This window comes from Netta rufina (genome assembly GCF_964035555.1).
Source record: "Netta rufina genome assembly, chromosome: 2".
Lineage (NCBI taxonomy): Eukaryota > Metazoa > Chordata > Aves > Anseriformes > Anatidae > Netta > Netta rufina.
In genome coordinates this window covers 144,311,849-144,328,250 of record NC_140124.1, presented here as the reverse complement: position 1 = coordinate 144,328,250, position 16,402 = coordinate 144,311,849, and the positions used below count along the sequence as shown (strand labels likewise).

Here is a 16,402-nt window from a genome sequence, read left to right as displayed (position 1 = left end):
TGGCTGGAAACATTGCATCATCAGACCTTGATGAATTTTCCACTTGTTTCAGTCTATTTTGGTTTTCATTTTATCACCGATTGCTAAAAGTTTTACTGTGTTAAGTTTCAGACAACATGAATGTTAACATAGCTTTTATTCTAATGTTGGCATGCTTCAGCCGTTATCATGCAGCAAGTGTTAAGCTTCTTTGTCCTAGGAATGTAACAGTTTGTTTAGAAAATTTCCCCCTAAGTTCCGTATAGTGTGTCAAGGCAAAATTAATCGTTCTATGGACCGGTTACATTGTTGTGCGTGAAGCACTGGGGCAACTTGATCTGAATTGGATTATTGCAACTCTAAAATATTTTTTTTTTATGTAAAATGCTGCTTAACGAATATTTTGATTTACTGCATAATAACTAGAGGGAAAAATATTTAAATGAGAGTAGCTCTTACATGAGTTATGTGGATAGTTCACATGAAGGAAAAAGAAAATGTGAATTATACCATTAATGGGGAAATAATGTTATAAGTAGAATGGGTCTATATCCCTCTGTGTTTGTCAAGTTATGTTTATTAATTAGCCTCATTGTATATAGTTCAGCTGTATTTTACATTTCAGTACAATACTTTTGCTATAGTTTCCATTGTGTGTTGTCTGAATTTTAAAATAAGAATTAGATTTTTTGCCTCCTGTTTGTCATTCGTATACTGAAATAAAAAGCAGTCTGGGGTTTATAACAATCTTCCGCCATTTTTGTTTACAGATCCTATTAAGACTGCCCAAGGGTCTTTGTCACTGAAGGCATATAGGCTGACTCCCAAGCTGATGGAAGTTTGCAAGGAAAAAGACTTCTCTCCAGAAGCGTAAGTAATTGAAAAGAATGTTTTCTCATAGCTTTACCTGGATTATTTGGTAGGCAGGAAGGTACGTGGGGTGATGAAATACCGTATTTTAAAAATCTCATGTAATAGCGTGTGCTGGGGAAACTGGATAGATTATGTGTAGTGATACAGTGTGCCAAGAAGGAACGAAAGTCTGTCTTTGGGCATTTAAAGGCAGAAGTGGGGGAACTTGGACTGATTTTGGAGATGGCCAGCGGGCCAGCTGTAAGGAACATGGTGAAGGTAGCTGTGTATGGGAACAGAGTCAAAAAATATTGGGGAAGGGGGAAGAAGGGGAAATAGCTGGTCTGTCTTTGAGCTCTTTTTTTCCAGAAGGAAAATTGAACAGGTATTCCGGAATAGCTGGTCTTCTATATTTATTCCAAATTAACTCCCCCATGTGGACACAATCTTCTGGAGTGAAAGTAGGATAATTACTCTGTTTCAAAAGAGTAGTTGCTTGTAGTAGAGTAGCACTGATTTGCCTTCTTTTTCCCCAAACAGCTTGGTGTTCAACAGCAAAAGCACAAGCACTTATTAAACTTTATTCATTGAGGAGAAACTAAATCATTTCATTCTTCTATGTCTAAAGATAAAATTTGCATAATGAACAAACAAATCTGGTACTTATAAAAAAAAAAAAAAAGGCAAATGTTTTTGTTTCAAAATTCCCTCTGCACACACGGAAGTTAAGGATATATTTGCTTAGACACTTATATCATGCCTTTATTTCTGGATTTTATGGAAGATTGTCAGTATCTACTTCATAGTAAAAGAATCAAAGTATTTTATATATATATTTTAAAAAATACTCTACAAAGTTATGTTTTAATATCCATCATAGAATTTAATTGTTCCAAAACACTATTCTGTCAATCTGATTTTGATCAGTAAAATTCTTAATTATTTAGGTATTGGGGAAAATGTTTTACATGTACATCGTAGCAGTTACAACTTTAAAGCTATTTCAGTGTCATGTGGTAACTAACTGTTCACTTCTATTTAAGAAACCCTGATGGTAGGGAAATCAAAAAAGCATTTTGGAAGGGGCAGAGTTAATCCTGTCAGTGCAGTCTTGCTGGAGGCTTTTTCATGTAAGTAATGTATTAGTGAGCAAAGCAGCTGCTTGACTTCTGAGAATTTTTGCTAGAGCAGCTTTTCCTAGTCTTTGTAAACGTGAGGTTTTGCCATGCAAATCATCTCTTACCAAAAGACTCGACTCTTGCTTGATTATGGAACTCTGAAAATTGTGAGTTTTAACAAAATTGCCTATTTAATGTAGCTGGAGCAACAGTTTAACAAAACGAACAAGGCAGTTACTGGTTATTTTAATAAATATTTTTAACTTGTTTCACAGCTTGAAAAAAGCAAATATTGCTTATGAAAACATGTTTGAAGAAGTGCCCATTGTAATTAAGAATTCATACCTGATCAATGTGATGTTGTGGGAACTGGAAAAGAAATCCGCAGTAGCCGATAGACATGAATTGCTCAGTCTGGCTAGCAGGTAAGTACTTGTTACAATAATGGATGTATTTTTATTCGCTTTCCCAAACCACAGTTTAACACCTTGGGTGAAATCCCAGTCTCATTATAGTCCATGGAAGCTTTGCCTTGACTTTAATGGGGTTAAGACTTTACCCTTCGTATGTTTTTGCTGAAGGAAAAGCTGCATGGTAAAACAATAGCATTAAATTCAAGGACTAAAATCAGTCTGCAATCTGTATTTACCTGTACTACTTGAACAGTGTATTTCTTCCAGTAGCGTATATTTCTTCACTTCAAGAAAATACCAGCATTCAGAAAATTAAGGCAAATTAATCTGTTAAATATTCTTTAATTTATTAAGTATTTCTTAGGTAATCCTGTATATGATTTTAATAAAAAATAAATCACATTTGTCCTACTTCAGTTTGCAGGCTGCACTTAAAAAAAAAAAAAAAAAAAATCATCTGTCTGAAAAACTGGCAAACATGCTCACTTTGATTTTTATGACGACCAGCATTCATGGTGTCAGAAATTAAGAGTTTTTAGAGTGGTCTTCTCATAACTGTATCTAAGAATAATTCTGTTCTTGTAACACTTTGTTCCAAAAGTCTATTTGTGATAACAAGGTAGGCGTGGCCTCCAGCAGTATGATCAGAAATTTGGTGGTGCTTAAATCTTACACGATGCAGTACAGTTAATTTGGTTATTATTGGGCTGATAAAAATAACCCGATGCACAAAATGATGCAGTATCTTGTTGCATAGAAACTGGATTTATTCACCAGTATGTTTTCGGAGTGTAATACTTTTTACCTCAAGGTATTATCTGTGAAGGTTCTGATCTCCTCTCCTTACTCTGCCAACCAGATTAGCTGAACACGAGCAACCTCACCACGTAAGGCTGTTGTTAATGGTTCGGTATCGCTAGCAGCCCATGTACTGCAGTCTTCTGCTCTGTTTCCTTTTCCAGAGCTTACATGCGCATCTTGAGGTGTCTGATACTGAGAGAACTTGGGCAAGAGAACAGATCTAACCCTGCCTGGGAATTTACTAATGAAACAAAGGATATTTAATTAATAATTTTGTTCAATACAGTTGCTGCATCTTTGCACCTTGGAATTAATTGATTGGTAAAGTATTTTTGCTGAGGTATCCAAACTGCCCAACTTCCAGACTTTATCAGGCTCTTTGCTTTGTCAAAGATCACAAAACTTTTGCCATCTGAGGAGAGGGTGAGTGCTAGATGTGGGTGATGAGTGAGCTCTATCTACCACTTTACAGGCAAAAGGAGGACCACGCTGAGTATGCACCAGGTGTCCAGGTGACAAGATAGTTTTGGACTTGATTGCTTCTGGGGGTTTGTTCCTGATGGGAACAGGAAAGGAAAAGGAAAAGGGTTGGGATTCCCAGTGACCTGGGTCCTAACACAGGCTGCTACTAGTCACATAACACAATCCTGGAAATGGAAACGAGTTTGAACAGATCACAAACCACAGGTAGTTTTTCAGCAGCTTGTCACCTTTTGTAGAACTGTGCTGTACTGCTACCCAGACTCAAGTCAGAAGGTAGTAACCATACAGATTACTTTTCTTTCTGGAATGACAGTGTTGGAATTGTAGCAGGTACAAGGCAGGCTTTTGTGTTGGTCTACACATCAGAGATGAGAGAGAAAAACGTGAGCCGAAGAGAAAGAGGGAACTCTCCATCATTTGTGCTTAGGAATCTTTCTCAACAAGGAAAAAAGGGGAGCCTTTTCTTACTGAATCGAAGTTTCTTTTCAATAGGTGTTTTCTTAGGACCAGTTCTTGCTGTTCTTGACAAGGACACCCGTGGAAATGGATTATTGATAAATCTGGTTGAAAGTGCCTTTTGTGCTTCTCTGAACTTACACAGTTACTATCCCATATCCTGACAGTAATTTCTTCAGCTTGCCGAAGTCTAGAACTTCCTAATAACGGGGAGTTCAACCAATTCATCAGTTTTCAGAATTACATCTCTTGAACGGACTCTCCTGGCAGCATTCCTTTCTTGCTCACCTGGTCTGTTGAAGGAGCTTAAGGTGCTTAGTTTGATTTGAAGCAGGCTAAAGCTTTGGAAATTACACCAGTGGGTTTGTTTGGAGGCTATTGTATGTGCATTTTTTTTTTTAATTCCTTGTAGCTGCTTTTAGTTACCACGCAGGTTACCTTCAGTGATATCTTACGTTGGTATGACTCAACTGGCAAATGAGAAACATTTAAATGCTCATTTACTCTTGTTAGGGTGACTTATACTGCTTGCCTAAATATTTAACTCGTTTTTACTTGATAGAGAAATCTTGGTAATTGAATTCAAAGAATATATTGCCTGAAGTAGGGGAGTTCAAACCGCTGCACTTCTGGAGTTCTTATTTTCATTTTGTATTTCCTTGTTTTTGTCTTTGGATAGTTGTGGCTGAAACATCTCAGATACCAACTTTTTTTTTTTTTTAATGTCGGTATGGGTCTTCTCCACTGAACTTCACTGCCACTGTAGACTTAGTTGGCAATAACTTTAAGGCTACTTTATTTTAGGGTTTGGGGTGGGATTTTTGGTCCTTTGGGAGCATCCCTTAACCTTTTATAATCTTCTGAAGCAATGGTTTTGGCAATGAAATTATTTACCCATGGTTATTCTCCTCTGGAGTGTTTGTTTCATCACGATTCTCACATGTTCAGCCACCCACCTTGTCTGAGTTTGAAGCTGTACCTATTTGAGGTACTTTGACTGCACCTTAATATGTTTTTCCTTTTGAAGTACATTTGTGATAATTGTATAGTAGTAGTTCAGTAGTTTACTTTTTGAGCATAAATCTGTGTTTCTCTTCTGAAATGTGAATTGACTGGAATATTCTAGGGAGAGAAGTTAGAGGCAGAATAGCATACAGCCAGCAAGTAATAGCAAGTAAAGGCCTTTTGCTCAAACTGTTATCCTCCTGCTACCCTTAAGGACCAAAATGTCTTGAAGACCTTGGAGTACTGCCAGTCTTTTGATAGAGACTCAAGAATTAAAATCCTGTCAGATAATGTTCCAGATCTTCAGAGAAATAATTACAACCAACTTTCCCATTCTCATCCATCTCTTCCCTATTCTATTGATGATCTAGTTTAAATTAAAAAAAGCTTTTTTGTGGTCTAGCTTCATAATAGGGTTGTTCTATAATATCTCAATTTGTCTCAAGCAATTTTTCTAATAGTGTGCGTCAGTAGAAGCAAACATGTGCTGAACATTTACTGCAGTAACATCTCCTTGGCAGATAGATTTCTCAAACATCAGATGCAGTATTTTTGCAAAAGTGACATAAGGAGGGTTACTTTGGCTTTCAGAAGCGATATTAACCTTTATACATTGTACTGCTTATTCAGAAATTGCAGTGTGCTTAACGGATTATTAAGATAATTATGAAAATCTCTAATTTGCAGATGGGGGAAGCTGCCACAGAGAGGGTAAATGTGTTGCCCAAAGGCACACATCAAAGTCAGAGTAGAAAAGGGAATGGAGCTTGAGACTCCTGACTTACATATCTCATTCAAACAAAATCCTCTTAAAAAGAGCGCAGGTTGCATTCAGGCTGAAACACTGAGATGTAAACAAGTTCTTCTGCTAAGCAGTGGGGTGGGAACGTTCCTTAGAAATATTTAATCAAAAAGATGTGCTTTGCCCAGCAGTACCTCTCTAATCCACACAAAGCAGCTCTTCCCAGGAGGAGAAACGCTGTGCAGGGTGGCACCTTTCCCAAAAAGCAGCGACTGAGAGGAGCCTCAGCACGACTGATGGAAAGTGGAAAATGAGAGTAGCAGATACAGCGTGTTCTTGGTGCTCCCTGTTCTCATCATCTTTAGCCAGGGTGCCAGCAGAACAAACGGACCCGCTCACCTACTTTATTTTAAGGTGACTGTGGATGGTTTTGCAGGGTCATCTTTTTTTGGATATCTCCAGATTCAGTGTTTCCATAGTCCAAAATTAGGTCCATGGATCAGCATGGTTATTGATTCCTGGGGCTGTGTGCCTCTGCTCCCTCCTGGGCCAGTGCAGGTAGGTGGGCTTCTCCAGAAAGGCAAACTATGAGACCCACAGGCCCTGTGTGTAGAGAAAGTTGAAATGATGAGCAGGACAAGGGGAAGCTGAAAACAATGGGAATTGCTGCCTATTTTTTAAGCTTTGGTGTTTGACTTGAGGGCTGCGTTTTGGATGTTTCAGGCCTTCAGCAAGTACATCTGAAGTCCTTTCTCGATTAAAGATGCTGAGGGAAATGTGGGCTTCATGTGTAGCTCCACGCTATGAATCCTACAGAAGCGGAGCCAGTTGAGGTTCCAGCCCCCAGCTGTTTGCATCATTCCTCCCCACTACCCCCATTTCATCTCTACAACCCTCCCACCCTCAAAGATTTTTATTCCCTCATCTGTTTTGGAGTATAGCTGCACAAATAGCTTTGTGGAATAGTCTGGTGGAAAAAGTCAGGCTCCCACTCTTCTTCCCTTCCAGCCTTTCCCTCAGTCTCTCTCACTCTCTCTCTCTCTTTTTTTTTTTTGAAACCCCAACAGAGGGTGTTTTTGCATTTACAGTAGACTATTTCACTGAAACAGTTTAAAGTGTGCCCACGCAAACAGCTGAATCCATACAGCTGAGAGTGCTGTAATCCTTGGGCAAAGGGAGAGGGAGAGGCAGGAAGATGCTGATGCTGGAACCTCTTAAACTGGCTGTGCTGGCAAGAGCAAACCGCACCTTTGCTCTCTTTAAAATGCATCCATAAAGGGAGGCTCTGGTGGTACGAGCATTCCCGCACGCAGAGGGAAGCTTACAGTCAGGTCTTTTAGCCAGATCTGTATCCTAACAGGATGCACTCATGCAGTGAGTGATACACAAGTGCAGTTAATACGTAGGTGATGTTTTCTTCCTCATGGAAGCTGGACCATGACACTGCCAAATGCAGTGCTCATCAGACAGAATAACAAAAACTGTGACTTACGTAGGGATTAGGGTAGTACAGTCACAGGTTTTTGCTTCTCACCCTCAGAATTATTTGATCTTTGATAATCCTTCAATAAGAAATTGGAAGTAATCTGTGTGTCAAGGCCCTTTTTGTTGAAGGGTAATACCCTATTGAGTATTAGGCTGTTACAGAAGTGCACAGCACCAACCATTACTTTGCAGGCCGTGTTTTCTAGCCTGTTTTCCCTACAAGAACAAGACTTCCCTTTGACAATTTGTATGTGTGTGCCCCTTTTCCTCATTTTTGATGATGCCATCCAAACCACACAGATAAGTATCAAATGGTAATTTCTGGAAGTTTGATAGGTGACCAAGTTTGATAGGTGATCCCACCTGAAACACATCTAGCATGGACATTGGTTTCTCAGCACCAGCTGGTTTTGCTTTGCAGGTGTGTTATTGGTCACTTCTTGCTAATCTAAATTTAATCTTGATGGCATTGACTCACGAAATCAGCTAACTGAATTGCATCTATTGAAAATGCAGTTTCTGTGTGACCAGTGCTGTCAGAACAACTTGTCACATGCACGTGCAGAACTGTTGTCTACCTTTCACTATCACAGAGCCTTGTAGGAAAGTTAAGTCTTTATGGTTACGTGAGCAACAGTTATGTGCACTTTTTTTTTTATTGCATTAAAGTGTAGGAGACGTTTAGGTACTGAGCAGTGTTTTTTTTTTTTTTTTTTTTTTAAGATTTTTCTATAGGAGTGCAGAAGGTAAGGAGATGCCTAAAAGAGCTTTTGGGCTCTGTGTGTATGGTGAGTTTTATGGGCTGGAGCAACACAACTTAACCTTCTAAATCTCACCAGAATAAACTTCTGCTAAATAAAACTTACCTAAACATTGCACCTAGAGATTTTTACAAATTACTTTCTATTTGCTTTTATATATTCTTTAAGAGATGGAATGAAAAAGGGTATCGTATCAAGCATATGAGAACTGAGGAAAAAGCTTGTCCTGTATTTGGAGCATACTTATCACTTCATGTCTCAGTTCACATCTGTTTAAGTTATCTGTTTTTAGCTTTTTGTTTCCCTGGCAATGAGAGCAAACACTATATTACTGCAATGTCTAACAATAACTCCCTGTTTCAGTATTCTGCTGTGCTAAGCTGGTCCCAGAGAGATTCACATAAAATCATTCTTTGTAACCAGCTATATTTCATACGGACACTATCTGTAAAATAATTACGTATTCCTGATGTCCACATACCCTACAAGGCCATTTGTGTGTACCTACATAGGCATTTCTGATAATATCCAGTTCTTACGCTAACTCGCTATAACATAAACTCTATAAAAACCTGAAAATATGCACACCCATGGCCATGGCAATATTCCACGGTTCTAAATATCATAATACTTGAAATGTTGAACTGAAAGGAAAAAGTACTCTAAGTTTAAAAATAATTATTATAGTGGCGCCTTTCTGCTGCGTGTAGCTGAAGTCCTTGTCGCCATCTGCCCTTGTAGTCAACTGGAGGTTTAAAACTCTGGCTTGTAAATAAATTGTACTTGGAAACTACTGATAAAGCCTTTTGTTGGGTGAGCAGGCTGCTCGGTAAGTGAAATAGCTGTTCCAGTACTTGTAGATGAAGTGTCCTCAGCTATATTCTCAGCAGGTATCCTCTCATGCTTCAGTACATTACGAGTGTCTACAGCTGTCAGTTTTGTGGACTTGGTGAGTAATTTGCACTTGAAAAGGGATGTGCGTAGTATCACATGTGTGGTTTCCTTTTACATAATGTCCCTATTTCCTACTGGCTCTTCCAGTTAATTTCCCCAGTCCATAGGCTGGTGGGAATGCATTGTAAAAGGCTGTAGGAATTTCAGATAATGAGGAAAAGCAACAACTGAATGACAGGATTCTGACAAAAGTGCACCAAACAGCTTTTATTTGAAAGAAACTCCACGAATACTAGCGGATTGCAGTTGAGGAGGAGAAGAATGGAGTTTAGCTGTTTGAGCCCTTGGTCTTCAGCCAAGGAGGACTGGGTAAGGCTTAGACTGGAGCTAACGAGCTAGGTTCTGGTCAGAGGGATCAATACAGTGCAGTGAGTATCCTTCTTTTTACCGCACTACCCTGTAAACACAATTTAGGGTGAATACTGTCTCCATAGGCACCAACCTTAGAAGTTCCAAAACTTAGACTTGGAAGCTATACCTTTAAGTTCCTGCAAAATACCGAATCGATTGCTAAAAATGGTTACAATAAAAGTTGTTTAACAGACTGCATTTGTCTGGCCAAGGCTGTAGATCGCATAACTGGAACTGGACGCGCCCAGCCTAGCTGCTTCCATGTTGCCTATGGTATGGAATGTGGAGTTGGCTGGGCTGGATGCAACGCTCCCTCTCAACAGCGAAAATCAAGTGGTGTCTGCTGAACTTACAGGCGTAGTTTGATAGTTTAGTGAATGAGATAGAGCTCAGAAGAATATTTAACTATCCCTGCTACGGGTCAGAAATATTGGGAAAAGAAAAACAAAACCTAACAATAACTTGAAATAAAACATCTCCTGGAACGTCGTTCATTGTTGCATGTCACCACAAAAGTGTCAGATGTTTTCTTTTAAACATTTAACCTGGATCTGTAATATCAGTGAATTCAAGCAAGGCTTTTCATAACTATGAGGTTCCTTGCAAAGACCAAAACATTTAAATGTTATAATTGCAATGTGGCAAAGACACTAGAGGAGGAGACACCAGGTAAGATATCATATATGCGCATGTGTATATATATGAATAAATATAACAAGGAACAAAAATAAATAAATAAAAATTGCAAACTTTGCCATTAGTGCAGAAAAGCTTGTCAAGTGACTTGAATGTTCAATTTCAATACTTTGTGTTTTTTAATAAATTCAGTTTTTCAGGAATGATTTTTGTATTTTAGTAATCACCTTGGGAAGAGTTTACAGCTGCTGATGGACAGAGTGGATGAGATGAGCCAGGACATTGTTAAATACAATACCTACCTGAGGAATGTAAGCAAGCAGCAGCAGCAAAAGCACCAGGTTGGTAATACGGAAAACCTGAATGAAAGGACTTTTTCCATGAAAGATTGTTTCGATGGGTATTATCCAAGACAGATGGGTTTGGGTCTGGATCTACGCAAGATAAAATTCTTAAAGAAACATGTCCATTAAATGCAGTTATAAAATGTTAGAGCCAGTGGGGAATCATGAAATGGATTCAGTTCTGTTGACACGTGGTGTGGATTGGCTTGTCTTTGCTATTTTACTTGTTTGTTAGTGATGTATGATAAACAAAATCGTTGATAAATGTGCTGTGGACATGAGGATTAGTGGATTAGTAAGTGTACTTCCTGTTCTTTCATCTCAAGTGAAGTGTTCTAAAGCAAACTCTGTGTTTTAATACCATCACGTACAGTCATGCATTTGGGAGTAAAGAAACAGCCCAGACGGAAAAGACAGCGGACTGTCCTCTTATCAGCAATGACATTTCAGTTGTGTTTGTATCAGTAGACGGTGATACTGATCAGGTGATGTTGGCTTTTAATTCCTAATGCCAAAAGAGCTGTTTAAAACCCAAAAGAATCTGATTAGGGAATACTGAGTGTGGAGATCTGTTCTAGGTGGCCCTGCTTGAACAGCAGGGTTGGACCAGATAACCTCCTGAGGTCTCTTCCAGCTTTCAACCATACTGTGATTTTGAGACTTTAATTGCTGTTACTGCATTTGATAAAGCAATACTGTGTCTAATTATAGAAGAAGGCTGGTAAATTGGCAAAAAGCTCTATGGGAATGATTTAAAAGCCTTGAAAGCAGATATTAATGAATGCAATTTGCTTCATGTGATAAGTGAAGTTACGAAGTGACCTGCTTACTCAAGAAGTACCTATGTGAAAAATAAATTTGAACTCTTTAGTCTAACAGACAGAGATATGACAAGATTCAATATTGGCCAACTGAAACTGGGACAGGCCAGTTTGCAGATAAAATATTGCAGGTATTGCTGTAGAAAGTATTAAAGAGAGTACCTATGGTTCATGTGAAATGCTTCATCACTGACTACTTTAAAATCAAAATTGGCTTTTTTCACTTAGATATAACTTGAATAGGGAGTATTTTAAGGAGGCAGTGCTTGATCAGTGGTCTGTCCTGGCATCGTGATTCCTGAGGACATAGAAGCTTCCTGTATGTTATCTTCAGAAGATTTATTTTCCTTTGCTGCCTAATTTGAGTAGAAAGATGGCATACACTTCAAAGGCTTTGTGAATAACAAGAGGTTCTATTTATTTGGAAAAGCAGACCCAAGTAGGTTCCATGGTGTCCCAGTTCGTTGCTTTACTAACTATAACTGCTTTAGTAGTGGCTCATTGCAGCATAGTTAGTGGTCTTAACTTCATTTTTAAAACGGAGCAATTGTGATTAAGAACAAGCCATTTCAATAGAGAATAATAGGCAGACTGCTGAGAAGTGAATGGGGTAATGCAAAGAAAGAAGAGGCTGCATGAAATTCACATACAAATATGGGCATTTAAGATTTTATTTTTAACAATGTCCAAAAACATGTATTTGTCACTACTACTGGAAAAAAAATTACTTCATTTCAGTATGCCACCAAGTATGAACTGTTCTCAAAACTCTTGTGCACAGATACATTTAAGTGAGAGAAAACACCCTGTACAATTTGGTTTGTTTATTTTAAGGATTTTTTTTTTCTGTGTTGAGTATGAGGACTCTGGTGGACAAAGCTTACAACTTTAATTCCTGGCTCTGACATTCAGTACAAAATCTCACATACGTGTTTTTGAATGTATGTTCTTCTGCAAGAATAAATGTTTATCTAATAGCTTAAAAAATGATCAGCTGCCATAAAATCTGTTTGAATAATCTACATGGAAAAGGGAAGTGCTGAAAACAAATCTCAGTATTTTTTAATAGCAGGTTAATTTCTAAAAACTGCTCCTTTAGTATATCCTGTGGTAACCTACAAAGAAATGACATGGAAATGGCAGAACATCTAAATAACTCAAATGGAAAAATGAGCCATTTTACTTTGTTACAGACATGAATTTGTTCTTAGTTTAGAGTTGATATTTTTTGGCTTTAAATACCTTGTTTAATCAAGTTCTCTTCCCCTTTCACATCAATATTGTTTTGACCTTTAACTTGCATAAAACTGGGAATTTCTATCTTTATATAACTATTTGAGGTAATGGCTTCTTATGTCTTCATATTCTAACCTAGTCTTTTTTTTTTTTTTTTTTTTTTTTTGCTTGGGGAGGTTTTATCTACTATGCTGAAATCTTTCCGTTAGATACAGTATTTACATCTACAAAAAGCATTTAAAAAAAAAGCAATCCATACCACTTCAGCACTGCATAATTTTCTAGCACCTCACTTCTTAAAGGTGCTGACTTGAGGGTGGTATTTAAAGGGAGGCATTTAAAAAATACAAAACAAATCAAAAACATGTTACAAGTGAGTTGAAATAAAATGAATTGCATTTGGGGTTACCTTTTAGAGCTTGGGCTACTTTTTCACTTTGTCATTTTGTTTCTGAAATAAGGGGGTATTTGCAGTTCACTTGACTCTTTACCCTGTATGGATAAATGCAGTTTTGAAAACACACTTGCTAGTTGGGCAAAAAGCATCTGAAAATAAATACTTATCAGTGCTTTGGAAGTCCTGTTGCATTCTGTTTCTGTTGCTTTATTTTCAGTACCAGCAGAGACGTCAGCAAGAAAACATGCAGCGTCAAAGTCGAGGGGAAGCCCCTCTTCCTGAAGAGGACATCAATAAACTTTTTAAACCACCACAGCCCCCTGCAAGAATGGAATCGCTCCTTATTGCAGGTAGTGTCCCAGCAGGCTCTTTGAATCATCTTTTTGTATATGAATGTTATCTTGGGGGAAAATGCAGTTGTTACCCTAGAAGTCATCTTAATTGTTCATTACCTTTGACATTATGGTGTGGTAATTTGGCATTAATTGCATTCCAAATGCTATTTCATTTGGTCAAAGGCAGTGGTTTCAATAAACTGATCCATAGTCCTGGTGCCCGAAATATTCACAAAAAGAAAGGTATCTAAGAATAATAACTTTATTGCTAGTAGGAAGTCCTTGCCTCTGTTAGAAAGTGAGCTTCCACACAGAACAATTTTAAACCATCTAGGGAAGTAACTGAGGCATGTTACAGGTACCGATAAGAACATAAGTGTTTTTATAAAAGTGGACCACCGTGTTTAAGCAGAATGGCTGTGTAAAGCTCTAAACTTGATGTATGGAGCCTTGCTCCTTTTGTTTCTTACTCAGACATTGTAGCTAGGTCCTGCTTGGCCATATGTGCTTCACAGGTTGCTGGGAAAGGGCAGGAGCAACAGCAGGAGCCTTTTCCTGGCTCTGTTCTGAGAAGGTGAAGTGGGATTTGAAAGCAGAGCTAGAGAAATGCCCTGCGGAGCGTGGCTCTCTGTGCAAATGGGTGTAGTGAATGCTGCAGTCAAGCTGCTCTCTGCATTCAGCCCAGCTCCTCCCTCAACTCCAGAAGCTATGGGGCTGTACAGATGGGAGGCAGGAATAAGCTGTTTGGGCTGGAACTATTGAGTCAGAGCAGTTCTCTGCCTCGTTTTCTGCAGCCCTAAGTTACCGCGGACATCCCTAGGTGTTGAACTGGCTGTTGCAAAAGCTGAGAATTTGTATTTTTAATTTCCCATAGAATTGAGCTCATTTCTTTAATCTTTATGGACAGAGTTCTAGGGAAACAATCCCCCATCTCTACAGACCTCAAGGTGAAGGAAGATGTAAACGGGAACAAAGCAGCAGTATTTTTGGTTGTCTTACCCCCATATTCCTTCAGTTTTCTGGTGTGTTGCATTGTGTAGCCACAGTTTGTTCCAAAACTTGTTGTTTGCCCCTTACCATCTACAAAAGCAAAAGTAGCTGGGATTTCACAATGGCAACAGAGAGCAGAAAACTTAGATGTCCTGCTAAGTAATTTAAGTTTGGAAAATGTCATGAGAATTCAATTTTCTTTCTTTAAACTACAGGAGGCATTTTAGATCAGATAGTTATCACCATTGGTTTGCACTGAGAGAAAATTAAATAGAAGTCCTGGTAGTTCAGAGTATTGAAAGAGTAAGTAATTTGACATTAAAAAAAATAATAATTAGATTAGTATTGATATTTTTTCACACTGCTAATAAGTGCTGCTTTTAAAAGAAGTAATGTTCTTGATTTATGATTCTATCCAGAGTCTTTCAGAAAACTATTGTCTTGATAGTTTTTAACAGTGAATGAATCCTAGCAGCAGTAACGTATTTACACACTTGGCTTTGGCATAGCTTAGAATATACAAAACAGGTTTGTGTGCACACGTGTCTTACACGTGTGTTATGGTAGTGTTGATATGCTTCAGATGAATCATCTCCTAGAAGAGAAGGAATTAAAAACTATTATACTTCAAGGAAAAAAAAAGTTTTCAGCCAAAGCTTCATTTATTCTTTTACTGTAGTCAGGGGAAGAATTGAAGGATTCACTTCAATTCAGATGAAGTAAAGTTTGTGGATAAAGAATGAAACTTAGCTCTTTTGTCTCTGAGGCATTAAAAAAACTTTTTAAAAAGAGCATTAGATTGAGAGTTTATTGGCCTTCTAAAGAGTCTTAATTTTGATTAAACTGGCTTCATGTTTTCCTATTCCTAGCTAACAAGGGAAATAACTTGTAGCAGTTCTTGTATAAAAATGTTTTGATGGGTGCATTTGATTTGTACAGCACTGACAAGTCTCCATACCCTGATGATTTTTGAAATAGCTAATAAAGGGAAATATTAGGTGGAAAAAAAAAAGGCTAGCAAAATGCCAAACAGGAGTACTACAGCTTTCAATCTGCTAGTGGAAAATATTTGTTATAGTATTTTAATAGGGCAGCAGATGCATAGGAACAAAACTGAAAATCAGCTTTATAGTACTTATAGAGCAACTAAGTTGAACAGTTGGTTAATGTGATTAAGCTTCTAATACAGCCACAATAAATGTTTGTACATTTTACTGTCATATGTCTTTTCAGAAATTGTAAATAACAAAATTGTAGGAAAATTGGGGGGGAGAAGGGTATAAGTTTACCTAGTTTGCTGATTTAGTTTATTACTTTTCCCAAACTTATTTGGGAATTTTGAAAATGTGAATTCTTAAGTGTAGAGTAGTTGATCTGTTTTTGGTTGTTTAGCTTTGTAAATCCTATATGGTTTACTGATTTTTTTTTTTTTGGGGGGGGGGGGGGGGCATTTTAAAAATCATGTTCTAGGATGTCTTTCCTGAATTTCACAACTGAAAAAGTTTTTTCTTCTTTCATCTTGACAGGTCAAATTAATACCTACTGTCAGAATATTAAGGAGTTCAATGCACAGAACTTGGGCAAGCTTTTCATGGCTCAGGCTCTCCAAGATTACAACAACTGAAGAAACTTTGCTATGAGCCTCAACAGAAAAAGTTATTTACAGTTTTATACTGTTAATAATCCTTTTGAAAATTTGGTATATTGGGAAAAAAAGTCTTGTAAAACAGTCATGTTGGTTTGTGCAGAACTCTCCTGTAAGAAAAATAAAAGGCAAATTTTAATGATATTTTAGTATTTCCTTATTTGTTGGCCATATTGGGCTGGAATGTTCTGTGGTCACTCAGGTTTGCTAAGTGCTTGGCGGTTATTTGTGTTTAGTCATAGCAAATAATACAGGTTTAACTTGGAATCTTACATAAAAATAAGTTATTACAAATGTTCAGTATAGCTGACTTCACAGAAGAAATTTACATTTTCCCAGTTTTGAGTGAGAACTTACAGCCATAATAAGCCAGTCACTTGGAACAGTTGCTTGTTTTTATTTTAATCTGTTTGGACAGTCTGGCACATTGGATCTTCCATGTTGCAAGTATTTCATAGGCTTCACGGTTGCAGCATATGAAATTAGTATTCCCTGGAGATTGATCCCCACCATATCACACTAGGCTGTGTTCCCACTTCCACTGTCACCACCAACTGGACTGTAGTCCAGTGATATGCTAGTGATGTCTTCGTGAACA

The 16,402-nt window shown here is 37.9% G+C and overlaps 1 protein-coding gene across 1 annotated transcript in view; it reads left to right on the top strand.

Moving 5' to 3' along the window:
- The window catches only part of EIF3H (eukaryotic translation initiation factor 3 subunit H), an 83,178-nt gene extending 67,230 nt beyond the window's left edge, over positions 1-15,948 (top strand). Inside the window, exons 4-8 of the mRNA XM_084281509.1 lie at positions 750-849; positions 2,225-2,374; positions 10,257-10,377; positions 13,052-13,184; positions 15,686-15,948. Coding sequence (XP_084137635.1) covers positions 750-849; positions 2,225-2,374; positions 10,257-10,377; positions 13,052-13,184; positions 15,686-15,783 — 602 coding nt within the window. The 3' untranslated portion in view covers positions 15,784-15,948. The remainder of the gene's footprint in view (positions 1-749; positions 850-2,224; positions 2,375-10,256; positions 10,378-13,051; positions 13,185-15,685) is intronic.
- Positions 15,949-16,402: the final 454 nt, after the last annotated feature.